Source organism: Rattus rattus, chromosome 9 (genome assembly GCF_011064425.1).
Source record: "Rattus rattus isolate New Zealand chromosome 9, Rrattus_CSIRO_v1, whole genome shotgun sequence".
NCBI classification, from domain to species: Eukaryota; Metazoa; Chordata; class Mammalia; order Rodentia; family Muridae; genus Rattus; species Rattus rattus.
Window position 1 is genome coordinate 50553160 of NC_046162.1, and position 16614 is coordinate 50569773.

General features: G+C 43.1%; 1 protein-coding gene across 4 annotated transcripts in view; it reads left to right on the forward strand.

Annotated features, from left to right (window-relative positions):
- The window catches only part of Rabep1 (rabaptin, RAB GTPase binding effector protein 1), a 102989-nt gene extending 86442 nt beyond the window's left edge, over nt 1–16547 (forward strand). For all 4 annotated transcript variants that reach the window (XM_032912500.1, XM_032912502.1, XM_032912499.1 and 1 more), the window contains 5 exons: nt 8314–8503; nt 9028–9083; nt 11248–11346; nt 13540–13656; nt 14011–16547. In XM_032912500.1, coding sequence (XP_032768391.1) covers nt 8314–8503; nt 9028–9083; nt 11248–11346; nt 13540–13656; nt 14011–14112 — 564 coding nt within the window. In that variant the 3' untranslated portion in view covers nt 14113–16547. The remainder of the gene's footprint in view (nt 1–8313; nt 8504–9027; nt 9084–11247; nt 11347–13539; nt 13657–14010) is intronic.
- Nucleotides 16548–16614: the final 67 nt, after the last annotated feature.

The window sequence follows — 16614 nt, forward strand, 5'->3', positions numbered from 1 at the left end:
TCACTCTGGCTAGAATGGTTGGCCAGTGAGCCTCATGGACCCTCCTGTACCTGCTTCCCTAGCAGTAGAATACAAAACTTCACCAGCCAAGCTGACTTTTAGCTGAGTTCTGGGGAATGAAATGCTGGTCCTTGCACTTGTGTAGCATGTGTTATGTTTTTAACCCTGTATTCCTAGTTTATACAAGGTGTGTACTGTGAACGTATGTTAATTTTGTTAAACAACCTTTTCTGCAGCTTCATGGGATTTTTGTCTTTAGTTCTCCTCACGTGCTATATTATATGTAAGTGATTTGCATATGTTGTTGGCTAATCTTTTTCAGTTTTGTTTAATTTTATTTATGTGTGTGTGTGTTTTTGTACCATGGAGGTTTCAAAAAGGTGTCAGAGCCTCTGAGACTAGAATTACAGTTTTTAACCACCATATGAGTGCTGGGAATCAGACCTGGGTTCTCTAGAACAGCCATTGCTCTTACTGCTGATCCATCTCTCCAGCCCCCCAAAGGAACTCTCTTATTTTTTTTTATTATTTAATGTATATGAGTATTTCACCTGTATGTATGTATTTATGTATGTGTATCACATACATGTCTGGTGCCTTCAGAGGTCAGAAGAGGGTGTCGGAATCCCTGGACTGGAGTTATTAGGGTTCTGAACTACCACAGAGGTGCTAGGAATCAAAGCCTAGTCTTAACCACTTAGCCATCTCTCTGGCCTTTTGTTGAGGAGTTTTACATTTGTGTTCCCTCCCTCCCTCTTTCCTTTCTTTACCTGGTTTTAGTATCAGGGTAATACTGATTTTTATAGACCATGTTTGGAAGGTTCCCTCCTCTCTCTTGAACAGATAGTTTGTGGAGCATTGATATTTCTATTGTAGGTCTGGTAGAATTCTGCAGTGACTGTCTCATCCTGGGCTTTCTTCTGGGAGATTTGCTGACCTCAGTATTTGTGACAGATCTGCTGGAGTTGCTTTTGTTCTTGGTTTACTTTGAGTGTGTCATATGCCTCCATGAATTTATTCTTCTCTTCCAAACTACTGGAATTTAAGTTAAGTACTTTCTCTGGTGGTCTTCTGGATATTAGCAGTGTCTGTTGTAATATCTCCTTTCATCTCTAGTTCTATAATTTGGATGATTCCCCCCCACCCCCCCAAGAGGATCCTTGGGTTACTTTAGCTAAATGTTTGCTAATCTCATTTTTTTTGTCGGCCCTTCCTTCCTTCCTTCCTTCCTTCCTTCCTTCCTTCCTTCCTTCCTTCCTTCCTTCCTTATTTATTTATTTATTTAATTTATTTTGAGACAGGGTCATTCTGTGTACCTTTGGCTGTCCTGGAACAACTCACTTTGTAGACTAGGATGGCCTCGAACTCACAGAGCTCTGCCTGCCTCTTCCTCCCAAGAGCTGGGATTAAAGTCATGTGCAAATATCGCTCAGCTTCTTATTTCTCTTTTCAAAAAATAGATTCTATTCCATTGCTCTTTTATATTTTCTTTTCTCCCTCTCTTTTAATGATTTATTTATTTTATGCATGAGTGCTCTATCTGCATGTACACCTGCACACCAGAAGAGGGCATCAGATCCCATTACAGATGGTTCTGAGCCACCATGTGGGTGCTGGAATTTGAACTCAGGACCTCTGGAAGAGCAGTCAGTGCTCTTAACCACTGAGCCATCTCTCCAGCTGCCTTACATTTTCTTTTAGTCTCCGTTTCACTAATTTCCACTGTGATCTTTAGTATTTCTTTGCATCTACTAATCAGATTTGGCTGCTGAGAAGAATGTCTACTACAGCTAGAGTATTGTGAAGATTGTCTGTTACGTCTGTTTGATCTGTAGTGTAAGCTAGTGTTGGTGGGTGCTTTTGTCTTGGTGACCTATTGATGAAGTGGGGTGTGAGATCACTTGCTATTGCAGTGTCTGAACTTCTGTGACTTCTGTGTTTCTTCTCTATCTCATGATGCTAAGTGCACCATTGTTTGTCACATACAGTTGTTACATATTTGGGGGAAGCATTCTCCACTCCAAACTTTACTTAATTATGTCGATTTTTTAAAAGATGGGTTTCATTAATAGCCCTGGTTGGCCACTGTACCCAGTTTCCTGAAGTATGTGAATTGATTCTAGGGCCTCGTGTGTACTAGGAAGGTGCTTTACTGCTGAATGATGCCAGTTTTTTTTAATGCATTATATTCATTAATTTTGTGTGTGTGTGTGTGTGTGTGTGTGTGTGTGTGTGTGTGTGTGTGTGTGTATTATGTATGTATGGGATTTTTGAGACAGGGTTTCTCTGTGTAGCCCTGGCCATCCTAAAATTTGCTCTGCAGACCAGGCCGGCTTCTTAATTTACAGAGATCAACCCTGCTTCTGCTCTAGGATTAAAGGCCTGTGTTACCACTGCCCACCTATTAATTTATTTTTGGTTTTTAATTTTTAAATTTACTTAATTTACTTTATGTGCATTGGTGTTTTTCCTGCATGTCTGTTTGAGGGTATTGGATTGTCTGGAACTGGAGTTTCAGAACTGGAGTTACAGACAGTTGTGAGCTGACATGTGAGTGCTGGGAATTAACCTGGTTCCCCTGGAAGCCTGTACTCTTAACTGCTGAGCCATCTGTCTTGTCCTATTTTTGTGTTTGTAAGACAGGAGTTCCTCTGTGTAGCACTGGCTGTCCCTAAACTCAGAGATCTGCTTGCCTCTGTCTACTGAATGTCAGGATTAAAGGAGCGGACTGATATGCCTGGTCTTTTCTTTTTTTTTAAACTTTTTTGTTTCCTAAGACAGGGCCTCACTATGTAGTCCTGGCTGTCCTGGAACTTACAATGTAGACCAGACCGAGCTATAACTCACAGAGATCCACCTGCTTCTGTTTCCCATGTGCTGGGATTAAAGGCGTACACCACTACATCCAGCATTTCATCAATTGATTTTTAAAGATTTTAATTTTGTGTGCTTGCCATGTTTGCAGCTTCTGAGGAAGTCAGAAGAGGGCATTGGATTGACTGGAACTCGAGTTACAGGTACTAAAGATGTGAGTGCTGGGAACTGAGCTCAGATCCTTTACATGAGTTATACGTGGTTTTAGCCTCTGAGAGTCTCTCCAGTCTCCTTTTGGCTTGAAATCTGATTTGTCAAAAAAAAAGAAATGTAGTTGGGATTAAAGGATGCAGCACCATGGCTGGTCTTTTGATTTTAAAAGATGCCTTTGCTGGATTTGTAGTCTTGGTTGGAAGTTATATATCAGCCCTGTGCCCCCAGCCTCTGTTGTCTGCTGTCACTCTGGTAGGTTTGCCTCTGTACGTCGGCACATCCTTCCTGAGGGCCTGGCTTGGAGCGGTGGACTGTTCTTGTCCCTGCCTTGGCTTTCTAGTCCTGTGCCCGGTCTAATTGGCCGTGCCCTTCCTTTTGTTTGGAGCACGGCCTGCTGTTTGTTAGCCTTCTCTCCATTCTCCCAGCTGAGTGGAGGAAGATTCCGTTACACCAGTTCACACTAGCAGAACCATTAAACTCTTTTGTTTTGTTCCCCTAGAACTTGGGAGGCAGAGGCAGAAGCAGGAGGATCTCTGTGAGTTTGAGGTCAGCCAGGGCCACATAATGAGACTCTTGTCTCCAAAAACAAAAACAAAACTTTTCTAAACCACATTCCCATTTTCTCCCCTAGTAGCAGGGCGCCTGACTGAATCTGCACATTTTACCAACATGGTTATTTCCCTTTGGACTAGAGTCGCCCTGGTGGGCATGGAGTGGTAGCTCATTGTGGTTTCATCTCGCATCCCTCTGATGACTGATGGCATTAAGCATCTGTTTATGACTTATGTGTGAGTTCTATATCTTCCTTGGAGAAATTCCCAGACCATTTGCTCATTTAAAGTTGGACTGATTATCTGTCTTACTGATTTGTAAGAGTTCTTCCCATGTTCCAACCAACCCATGGGTTTCAGGTATTTTACTCCAGTAAAGTGGGGTTATTTGAGTCATATTATTATTATTATTATTATTATTATTATTATTATTTTTTTTTAATTTTGATGAAGTGCAGTTTGTCTTTTTTCCCCCCGTTGCTTGTGCTTTTGGTATTGGACTCCATTGCCAAAACCAAGGTCTATCTATGGTTTAGCCATGTAGGACCAGAGTAAGCCATATGCTCAGGTCCACCAGGTTGCTTCCTTGTGATACTTTTTTTTATTGGATATATTTCTTTATTTACATTTCAAATGTTATTCCCTTTACTTGTTTCCTGTCCATTAGCCCCCTATCACCTCCCCCTCCCCCGTAAGGGTGTTCTCCCACATCTACTCCATTACCCCCCTCCCCTGACATTCCCCTGCTCTGGGGGTCCAACCTTGGCAGGACCAAGGGCTTCCCCTTCCACTGGTGACCAACAGGGCTATCCTCTGCTGCATATGCAGTTGGAGCCATGGGTCAGTTTTTGGGTAGTGGTTTAGTCCCTGGAAGCTCTGGTTGGTTGGCATTGTTGTTCTTATGGGATTGCAAGACCCTTCAGCTCTTTCAGTCCTTTCTCTAATTCCTCCAACAGGGGTCCAGGGGACGTTCTCAGTTCAGTGTTTGCTGCTAGCATTCCACTCTGTATTGGACATGCTCTGGCTGTGTCTCTCAGGAGAGATCTATATCCGGTTCCTGTTAGCATGCACTTCTTAGCATCATTAATCTTATCTAGTTTGGTGGCTGTATATGTATGGTCCACATGTGGGGCAGGCTCTGAATGGCTGTTTCTTCAGTCTCTGCTCTAAACTTTGTCTCCATATCCCCTCCTATGGGTATTTTTGTTCCCCTTTTTAAGAAGGAGTGAAGCATCTGCACTTTGGTCATCCTTCTTCCTGAGCTTCATGTGGTCTGTGGATTGCATCTTGGGTAATTCAAGCTTTTGGGCTAATGCCCACTTATCAGTGAATGCGTACCATGTGTGTTTTTCTGTGATTGGGTTACCTTACGCAGGATGATATTTTTTAGTTCAATCCATTTGCCTATGAATTTCATGAAGTCATTGTTTTGATAGCTGAGTAGTATTCCATTGTGTAGATGTTCCACATTTTCTGAGTCCATTCCTTTGTTGAAGGACATCTGGGTTCTCTCCAGCTTCTGACTAGTATAAATAAGGCTGCTATGAACATAGTGGAACATGTGTCTTTGTTATATGTTGGGACATCTTTTGGGTATATGACTATGAGAGGTATAGCTGGGTCCTCAGGTAGTGTAATGTCCAATTTTCTGAGGAACCTCCAGACTGATTTCCAGAGTGGTTGTACCAGTCTGCAACCCCACCAACAAAGAGGAGTGTTCCTCTTTCTCCGAATCCTCGCCAGCATGTGCTGTCACCTGAGTTTTTGATCTTAGCCATTCTGACTGGTGTGAAGTGGAATCTCAGGGTTGTTTTGATTTACATTTCCCTGATGACTAAGGATGTTGAACATTTCTTAGGTGCTTCTCAGCCATTCCATATTCCTCAGCTGAGAATTCTTTGTTTAGCTCTGTACCCCATTTTTAATAGGGTTATTTGGCTCTCTTGAATCTTAACTTCTTGAGTTCTTTGTATATTTTGGATATTAGACCTTTTCCCAATCTGTTGGTTGCCGTTTTGTCCTAATGACAGTGTCCTTTGCCTTACAGAAGCCTTGCAGTTTTATGAGATCCCATTTGTCGATTCTTGATCTTAGAGCATAAGCCATTGGTGTTTTGTTCAGGAAATTTTCCTACATGCCCATGTGTTCGAGACTCTTCCCCACTTTTTCTTCTATTAGTTTGAGTGTATCTGGTGTGATGTGGAGGTCCTTGATCCACTTGGATTTAAGCTCTGTGCAAGAAGAATGGCAATAAGGGCAATAAGAATGGATCAATTTGCATTCTTCTACATGCTGACCTCCAGTTGGGCCAGCACCATTTGCTGAAAATGCTGTCTTTCTTCCACTGGACGGTTTTAACTTCTTTGTCAAAGATCAAGTGATTATAGGTGTGTGGGTTTATTTCTGGGTCTTCGGTTCTGTTCCACTGATCTATCTGCCTGTCTCTGTACCAATACCATACAGTTTTTATCACTATTGCTCTGTAATACTGCTTGAGGTCAGGGATGGTGATTCTCCCAGAAGTTCTTTTATTGTTGAGGATAGTTTTTGCTATCCTGGGTTTTTTTTGTTATTCCAGATGAATTTGAAAATTGCCCTTTCTATCTCTGTGAAGAATTGAGTTTGAATTTTGATGGGGGTTGCATTGAATCTGTACATTGCTTTTGGCAAAATGGGTGATACTTTTTTCCCCCCCTTTGGAGCTGAGGACTGAACCCAGGGCCTTGGGCTTGCTAGGCAAGCGCTATTATCACTGAGCTAAACCCCCAACCCCTGGGTGATACTTTTTAAAGAGTTATGTTACACTCATCTATTTTCTGAATAGAAAGATGGACTTTGTTTTTCCACTTGTACTCTGCTTTTGTAGGGAAATTACTCTTAATTCTTCAAATGTTTCAACTATGTATTTCTAAATCTTGCAATATTAAAGGAAAATACCTTTTTAGGTTTATGACCTTCAGAACTCAATATTGCCTAAGTAGAGACGAAATTTCTTAGACCAAGTTTCAAAGCAAAATAAGAGAATTTTATTTGAGAGAGCCTTTTATTTTTTAGAAAGAAAACCTGGGCTGGTGAGATGTCTCAGTAGATGAAGGGTGCCTGCTGCAGAGTCTGCAGACAGAGTCAGTCCCTGGAACCCCTTTGCTGGAGTCTCCACACGGGCCATATGCCAGGGCCTGTCACTCACTCACATGTGCAAGAATAAAATAGTGAGTGAAAACTCTTCATTGCTTCAAATAATTTAAAAATTAGGTGTGAGCTGGTTTTAATGTCTTGACCCTGTAATCTCAACACTTGGGCAGCTGAGGCAGGAGGATTGCTATGTTTGAGGCCAGCCAGTTCTACCTAGTGTGTTCTAGGCCAGCCTGCACTACATAGTGAGACTCTTGTTTCAAATGAAAAAAATCAAATATAACATAAATTTATCTTTTTATAAGTAAGTTTCTTGTAATCCTACCTAATTTTTCTCTGTGTACATATTAACATTACTAGTAGAGTTGTTTGTTGTTGATTTGCTTTTAAAGACACAGTTGTTCATCACACCCACTGCTGTGGTCTAGCCCAGACCTGGCCCTCTTAGGGAACTCTTGCCCCTTGCTTAACTGGTAATTGCTGATACAGAAAGTTTGGGAAACTTGTGTCTCTGCCGTGATCTTTAAATAACATTGCCACCACCTTCACCTCTGATAAAACTTTGCTTTTAGGTTGGAAATAGTTCTTTGTTCTGTTCTCTAGAGAATTTTTATTCCTAGATTTAAAAGCTATCTAAGATGAGCATGGTGGTGCTTGCCTGCAATCCCAACACTCTAGAGACTGAGGCAAGAGGTTCATGAGTTTGAAGCCAGATGGGCTGCGTAGGGAGTTCCAGGCCAGCCTGGGCAACATAGGTAAGCCCCATCCCAAAACACTAGGAAAATGTATTCAATTAGAAAGCTGCTCGGAAAGCTAGTTTGGGTTGGTTTTCTGTAGGGTATGATTACATGTTCTAAATGATTGAAATTTGAGAGGGAAAAGCCAGATATGATGGCACGTGCTGTAATCTCAGCATTTGGGAGGCAGAAGCAGGTGGATCTCTTGTTAATGTGAGGCCAGTCTTTCTCAACAAAACCAAAAAAAAGTTTACCGCCTGTCTTTGTGTGTGTGTGTGTGTGTGTGTGTGTGTCTGTCTGTCTGCGGTCATTACTTACTTGACATAGTACTTTGCCTAAAGAGATTTCCAGTGAGCATTTGAATATATGAATAGGTAAGTTAAATGTATTTGTTTTCTTAGATTTATTTATTATATATAAGTACACTGTCACTGTCTTCAGACACACCAGAAGAGGGCATCAGATCTCATTACAGATGGTTGTGAGCCACATGGTTGCTGGGAATTGAACTCAGGACCTCTGGAAGAGCAGTCAGTGCTCTTAACCACTGAGCCATCTTTCCAGCCCCAATTAAATGTATTTTATCGAGTTTATTCTTGTTCCTGAATTTATTCTCTTTTTAGCTTCATGAAGGTATTCTTCCTAGTGAATTTCATGAAGAAATTATGTAACGTTTTATTTTTCCTTCTCATAAATCAGCTTTGAGGGGAAAATGTAGTTTACAACACAACTTTTTGGCCATGTTGACTGTTAATGTGCAAAGGCATGTGCTTTCAGAACACTGTGTGGTCATTGAAATTCACAGTCTAAATAACCAAATCATTTGAAACATAAATATTCAGTAACCTCTTGTTTACTGAATCCAGGTGCTCCGGGAACTGGTTTTAAAATATCGTGAGAACATTGTTCATGTGCGGACAGCAGCAGACCACATGGAAGAGAAGCTGAAGGCTGAAATACTTTTTCTAAAAGAGCAAATTCAGGCGGAACAGTGTTTAAAAGAAAACCTTGAAGAGACATTGCAGCTGGAAATTGAAAACTGCAAGGAGGAAATAGGTGAGAAAGACGTGCTGCTGGTGAGCTGGGGATGGAGCTCTGCGGGTGTAGTGTGGTCCCGTCCCCTCCGCCTCCCCCATCCCAGAGCAGAGCAGGAGGCCAGGGCTCCAGGTATGGGTAAATAGCACTGTTTAGATGAATGGATGGTCATAGGTGTAGAGAACAAAAGTATAAAAGAACACCTGTCCTAGGTGCTTAGATGTGCAGTAACTGTGAAAGCCCCAAATCCTCTCTGTCCTTTTATAAGCTTTGATAGTAATGGAGCCAAAGCTATGAGTGCCAGGGCCAGACATTTCTTTACAGAACTTTATTGCTAACAGCATTGCTGTCCTCCAGTTAGATATGGTCTGATTTAGATTGGAACACAGTATGCATGTTACTTGGCCTTTCCCTGAGCTTGACTATAATGTCAGTTTTCTGGGTTAGTTTGAGAGAGAGCACTTTTGTCCATAGTGTATCTCTGACTCTTTGGGGACATTTTATGGAAAAAATATAACTGCTAATATTTCTCCCTTTTGTCCTAGCTTCCATTTCTAGTCTAAAAGCTGAATTAGAAAGAATAAAAGTTGAAAAGGGACAGGTGAGTCACAAGTTTAAAATTAATTCTATCAACACTCAGTAGTTATCTATTAAATCCTGTGCCAGAAGAAAGAAATGAGATAGCTGAGGCATAATCCCTGCTTTTAAGGAGCATCTTCCTAGTGGGAAATAGAGGGGCAGTGGAAGAGAATGTGTACGGAGAACCTCTGTGTGCTGGGCCGTGTGGGGATGGGCACGGCCTGGCGCGGTCAGTCTGACTGCTGCACAGCTAGTGTGCATGCACTTGTGCCCACAGGCGTGGTTTCCTAATGAGCCTCAGCAGTGTAGGAGATGAGCTCACGCCTCCTGACCTCAGTGTCCTTGACCCAAAAGACCTTCACTCCAATGCTGCCCTGCTTCTCATACTGGCCGTGCCTTGTTTCTCTTTCTTCTGTCTCATTTGAGTGCCTCTTCCAGTTCCCCAAACTTGGAACAACAGCTTCCTGGCTTTGCTCTCTTTCCTCCCAACCTGACCTTCTCTGGCTTGCCGGACTCTTTAGTCGGCTTCTCACTCAGCTGTTGCCCAGTTCTGGATTAGGCCTGTTGTTTCAAGAAGCTAATGCTGCCAGGATTGGTGGCATCTCATGCCCTTTCTGTCATGGTCTCAAGTACTCCTAGACAGTCTTTCATTATTCACAGTGGCTTTCAGTCACTGTCATCTCAGTACCCTCACTGCTCAGTCATTACACAGGGCCACTGGAGTCCCAGGTTCCCCAGTCACATGCTCTCCTACTTTATTATCAGTCTTGTCTTTGAAATAATGGCTTGTCTCTCATTACAGTGACACTGGCAATGCTCTCTATTGTTTAACAGCTACCTCTTGATTGATCTTTCTCCCACTGTGTAAAAATGGCCCAGCTGTTTCCCTTTAAGAGGGAGGAAGTGGGATGGGTGTGGTGCTGTCGTCTTAGCACTCAAGGAGCTGATTCAGGTTTGGGGCCGCCTGAGTATAAAAAAGACTGCCTTTCCAAATGAAACACAAAGCCACAAAGTTCCTCCTTGCATTATACTTGTAGGAAGTCATTAGTTTTCCAAGGTTCTTGAAAGAGTGCCACCCTCCACCCGACCTCCCAGGCACTTCTCCGTAACAAGCAGTCTGGGTCTCCCTTCTACTTCTGTAGAGTTCTCTTTAGGTCACACTGCAAGGGCCTGGAGGGTGTAGCTCAGCGGAAGAGTGCTTTCCTCCCACTGAACAGAAGTCCCAGGCTCAGATGCACCACATTCTACCCCACTGCCAGTCCGCGTTCAGACTTCACTTTTTACTTTGCTTTAATGGGTCTGGGGATTGAATTCATGTGTGTGCTGTCCCACTGAGCCACACCCTCACTCTGAGACGTCACGTCTCACTGGCCTGTTGTCATATCTCGGTTTGTTTCCTAAGAAGCCTGAGAACTGGAGCCTGTCCAGTTCACCTCGTGTTGAAGCCAGGCTATCTCAATCTTTTCAACTCTCCAGCACTTCTCTTCAACAAGGAGGGCAAGTCTACGTATAGAGCAGTGGTCTCTCACCTCAGGCTTCCCAGACTCTCCGGCCCCACACTACTGCAGGTAGCCAGAGCACCACCCTTGGGCAGAGCACACATTCTGTTTTTGGAATATCTCTTTACTTTCTTTACCTTGTCACCCTTTCCTTCCCCGGTGAAAATGTTAGTCCATGCTGGCGGTGTAGAGAGGAGACAGAACCACAGGATCGAGGCCTGCTTAGGCCTTAGAGCTCAACACCAGTTCAGAACCAACCTGAACAAAAAGCAAGACCCTGTTTCAAAAGGAGTTGGGGATGGAGACTAAGTGACCACATGCTTGCCTAGCCTGTGAGACCTGGGTTTAATCCCCAGTACTAAAAGCAAAAGTTAGTCATCATCTCTTGTAGAAAATACTGTCCAGTTTTGAGTCAAATGCTGCTGCCTTTGTGTTGATAGGCATTGATTATTTCCACACCTGCTTGTCCTTACTCATCATTCAGGCCTTAGAATTAGAATATGGTAGGTACCTAAGACATAGGTAAAGGCCAGGTCTGGAAGGACAAGAAAATATACATTCTGAAGTTCGAGGACATTCCAGGCACAGCCAAAAGCAAGCCTGACTCTGGGCATGGTACTGTGGGTTACAGGTACATCTAGATAGTGCTGTGTGGCCTTCAAAGTTTCTATGCTTTTGATTTCACAGTTGGAATCTACATTAAGAGAGAAGTCGCAACAACTTGAGAGCCTCCAAGAAATAAAAGTTAATTTAGAGGAACAGTTAAAGAAGGAAACTGCTGCTAAGGTAATTATGTTTGTTGGTCTTTTAATTTAAAAAATGAGGCTAAGACATGGCAGGACACACCTAATTAACCCCAGCCAGTGAAGAAGATACGTGTTCAAGGCCAGCCTGGTCTACATAGTAAGACCTTCTCAAGCAAACAAATAAGGGGGCTAGAGAGCTGGCTCAGTGGTTAAGAATGCTGGTTACTCTTGGAGGACCTGGGTTCAGTTCCTAGCACGAACACATTGTATTACAACCATCTTTTTAACTCTAGTCACAGGGAGATCTAGTGCCACTTCTGGCCTCCATGGGCATTGCAGGTCTGTGGTACACAGATCTATGTATATACAAAACACCCACAATTTCTTAAAAATTAAAAAAAAATGCAGAAAAAAACAAAACTTTGCTGTTTGTAGTTATATTCTGAACATTGGTTCTACTAACAACTTGTCAAAAGAAAATGGATTTAATGTACCTGTGGGTTAAGTCTTCCCTCTGCCAATTTTGTAGACTTGGGTCACAGGCTTTAATGGCTTCAGTTAGTAGTAGATTAGAAATTTCAGCCCAGAGTTATAGCGATAGCTCAGTAGTTATGAGCACTGGACTTGTGTTCAGCTCCTAGCATGCATATGCCAGCTCAGGGTTGTCTGTCACTCCAGCCCCAGGTTTGACAGACTTTTCTGTCACGTGCACATGTGCAAATAATCACCTGCACACACACTGTGAACCGGGTTACTCCAGCGTGGACAGCACTCTGTTGGAAGTGCTGCTCTGCTGGGCAGGTTGACGCTGGCCTGCCTGCAGCTCTGTTCATAGAGGGCAAGGCAGGAGGAGGACTGCTAGTTCAAAGGTCTTCCAGAGGCTACCAAGTAGCTTAACACCAGCTTTGGCCACTTAGCTGGACCCTATCTCAAAAAGTAAAAACAAAATGTTATTTGAAAAGGTGGGGTGGGGGCTGGGGATATAGAGTTTAGTGGTGGACTGCTTACCTAGCATGCACGAGGCCCTAGGTTCATGATTGAAGGAGGAAGGGTGCTTTGAAAACATCACCCCATGCCATCCCTATATCAGATGCTAAGATTTCATTGAAGCAGATTCATGGATTATCTTGATGAGTCTGGATAGAATTAAAATCATATGGCTGATTATGGGGGATATTCCTAGATGTGGTCTTATGAGTTGAGTCAGTGGTGGTCGGTACGTTCTTGCTTTTAGAACAAGGCTATAATCTTTAGAGGAGGCTGGAGGTAGCACTAGCTGCTGGCCTGTGTTAATGTCAAAGGAAATTCCTGTTTAAACATTGTGTGGCTGTGACAGCTGTTATCTTGGGATTAAGGACATAGCACTCTGAATACATTTCTTATTCTGGCTTTCATACCAGCAAAGTAGCCCACCCAACTGGTGATGCTGCCCTACAGAAGGAGAATGGGTGGGGGGAAATGGATCAGCAGGTAAAGGGTGCTTGCTGCCAAACTTGCTGACTGGAGTTTTTCATCTGTGGGGCCCACAAAATGGAAGGAGAGAACCACTTCTCTATGGTTGTTCTCCTGATGACGTCCTGTGAGTGCTTCCCTCTCCACACACAGTACATGTAAAAGGAGATAGGGCTGGGGATAAAGCTGAGCTGGTGGAGCGCTTGCCTAGTTAGCATGCACTTGTCCCTGGGGTTTGATGTCCAGCACAGAACTGGGTGTGTTAGCACAAGCTGTCATCCCAGAAGGGAGGCAGGTGGATCAGAATTTCAAGGTCATTCTCACCACAATAGAGCAAGGTCGGGGGCTTGTGTGGGCTATGGGAGACCCTATCTTAAAACAAACAAAGATGGAAACCAGTGCGAGTAGAAATGCTTGCTGCCAAGCCTGAATTCAATCCTTAGGGCCCACATGGTAGAAGAATTGAGTCCTGCAACTTGTCCTGTGGCTGCCACTTGTGTGCTGTGGCATGCGCCCTCCCCACAAAAGTCAGTGGAAAAAACAAAGATTAATGGAATATGGAGGTATCCTTCAGGTCTCTGCTCTAGTAGTAGGACGAGTTGGGATATGCTTGGCACTGTACAGTGCTTGCCTACCACAAAGCTGTGGTCCTGGGCTCAGTCCTTAGTACACAAAATAAAGAGAAAGGCTGCACCTCCCGCAGTGAGTGATGGAGTTCCTCAGGAAGAGAGGTGCAGCAGCTCTTTAGCATCAGCCTTCACTCAGAACTTGTATTTTTCAGGCCACTGTTGAACAGCTCATGTTTGAAGAGAAGAACAAAGCTCAGAGGTTGCAGACAGAATTAGATGTCAGTGAACAAGTCCAGAGAGATTTTGTAAAACTTTCTCAGACTCTTCAGGTGAGGTATTTAGGGCCCTCTGTGGGAGGGGGCACCAATGTAGCCGGAGGACTCTAATTGCCTGTCTCTACCTCAGATCTTTGCATGATCACTAACCCAGAAACTTGGTCTCTTCTACGAACTTGGCCCCCTTCTCCTTTCCCTTCTACCTTCAACTGAATCATCAGGGTGAGGGGTACTGGATGGGCACTGTTATTTAATTTAATTGATTTGGTGAAGTCTTAAAGTATGGTTTTTTTCTTTGAAGAGCCTAATCTGTTGAACTAATCTGCTGCATGTCAACTGAGTAGTCCAGATAGAGGGCACATAGGCAGGGCATCATCACCTGCGCTCATCTCTTCTTTGTTCCTCCAGGTGCAGTTAGAGAGGATCCGGCAAGCAGACTCCTTGGAGAGGATCCGGGCAATTCTGAATGATACCAAACTGACAGACATTAACCAGCTCCCTGAGACATGACACCCTGATGGCAGGATTCTGACCTGCATTTTGGGTTTTTAACTCATCTTTAGAATAACATTAATTATTATTTAACTCTTAATGGAAGAAGTCACAGCAAAAGGAGGACTGGAGAAATGCAGTTCTGGAGGGAGAAGGCTGCTGTGTGCAGGGACAGCCAACAGACGTTTCAAAGGGAACACTAATGAGACACTGGACTCGATTCCAACAGGCGTGGGATCAGATTGGGTGCCAGAAAAGTGCTGTTTCCTTGCCTGCTTCCTCCAGCGTGGACTCTGGAACATATTTCCTGCCATGAAAGCAACTTCCCAATAGTGTTTGGAATTACGTTTTCTGTTCATACAAACTGGGAGAGAAAAGTTTCTTTTTCCTGTGGTCTGGGGCTCATCAGTAGCAGTGTTCAGCTAGCAGAGAGGTGTAGTGCGCTGTGTGAGTATTTTATATTAAAATGTGGAGTGAGAGCAGGCCATTGGCTATTGATTGTGTTTCCCTTGCTCAATGCATTTTGTTTCCTTTTTACCATTCCTTCTATTGGAAGACCTTAAATGCTATTGTAACTTGCTTGAGAACTATAGGACCATGGCAAACAAAAGCAATTAAAATTAGGAGAATCTGAATCTTTGGCTGAGGCCAATATATATTATATATATATCAATTTATGGAAAAAAGCACAAACAACCTTGGAAGCACTTTGTCTGCACACCATGATGAACTTCCTGGGCCCAAAGGTACCAGGGCAAATAACTGGCACCATCTACCCTTTCGAAGTGTTTTAGTTACTGGATCAGTGGAAAATAATACTAATAAACAAGCTATCTCTGACATCTAGTACACATGTATAGATCTGCTTATTTTCAGCCTGCCTCAGAGGCTTACTATTTAGAGTGTCACATACAGAATGGTGATGGTTTACAGATCTTTGTATTTTTGTTTTGCAGTTTAGACCTAAGGTGTAAGCAACCGTGCTTACAGTGAGGCTGGGAAACTTATCCATCTGTTTCCCCCTTTTCCAAGGGTTGAGATTCCTTTCCTGTTTGGAGAAGCAGCCAGTGGAATAGGCTGTTGAGCAGACAGCTTTCTGAAGTGGTGGAGAAAGTAGAAGTGTGCTCCTGTACTAGCTGCAGGCTACCCCGAGAGCAGCCAGTGCACAGCCAACTATGCTATTTCACTCATGCAGTTTGAAAGTAAAAATGTCTTCAAGTAATTTTTGTGAGTGGTGTTGGCTTACAGCTAGTAAGGAACATTATGGGAATAAGTAAACTGGACTTTTCTGGCTTAACTACCATCACTTCACAGCATAAATGGACTTTGTTAATGAGTCATTATGAATTTGCCCTCAAGATCTTTGCTATTTTCTTATAATAAAACAGGTAAGGAAAGTCTACTTATCCCATACCATAGGTTATTTTTATAGTCATGATTTATGAATTTAAAAGTAAACATGAATTACAGAAATATTGCTAAAACCTTGCCAATGCATGGAAACATTGGCTTAAATGTTTCCCCTTGTATACAGTGCTACTTGGTTTAAAAGGAACATAATACTCTCCTTGAGTTAAGGGGACTCTATTAATTATAACGTGATTAAGTTAGATTTAAGACTAGTCCCTAGGCCCCAAGCTGATTTGTTTGAATCACCCTTGGTCACACTGAATGGATAATTCATAAGCATATTGAACCGTGTCTCTCCCTCCAGTGAACTGTTCTGCCGAAATCAAGTATCTTACAGATCTTTTCTCCTGAAGTTGAGGATTGAACAGTAAAAGCATCATGATTAGGGCACTGTTTACAAGAGTGTGTACTTGTGGCAAATGTAAACTGGTGGGATCCACTCATTTGAGAAACACATCCCAGAGGAAGAGAAACTGAAATGCTAGGTTGGATGAAATAAACTAATGCTACACCACCAGGTAAGAAACAGTTCTTTAAACTTAAGAAAAAGTTTTCTGCATAGAGATCTGGTTTAGGTGAATTCACCGTGAGAGGGAAGGTCAGCCTAGTTTCACACACCTTCCTGTACTACATTCAGTCTGTGTAGACCTGTTCTCTTGCATGTCTGACCTGGCTTAACTCTTAAACTGTAACATACCTTATTATGTGGCTTTTAAATGGTAGTCACTTTGTCATTTCTAGACAGGTACCATACTTAACCTTTCAGAACTCAAATTGGCAGGTATGAAAAGATGACCTAAAGCCAAGGACAAACTGTATGCAACAGACCACAATGTTCCTTTTCTTTTAAGGTGCTAGAATTTGCACCTCCTACCCACCAAGTAGACACAGACATAGCCAGCCTGAGCTCTGGAAGGAAGTGCTGGTGCCCGTGCAGCTGTAGACTGTCAGCTCTGCTCTGAGCAGAGTGCAGGTTGTCCGTGCTGACTGTACCGAAGGCATGCCCCGGACAAAGTGTTCACATTAAAGGAGCTGCTGCTGAGTGTGTGTGGCCTTTTCCTTTGTATCCCAGGGTTCTGGTTCCCTTCAGAGGCACGGTTTTGGTATTGC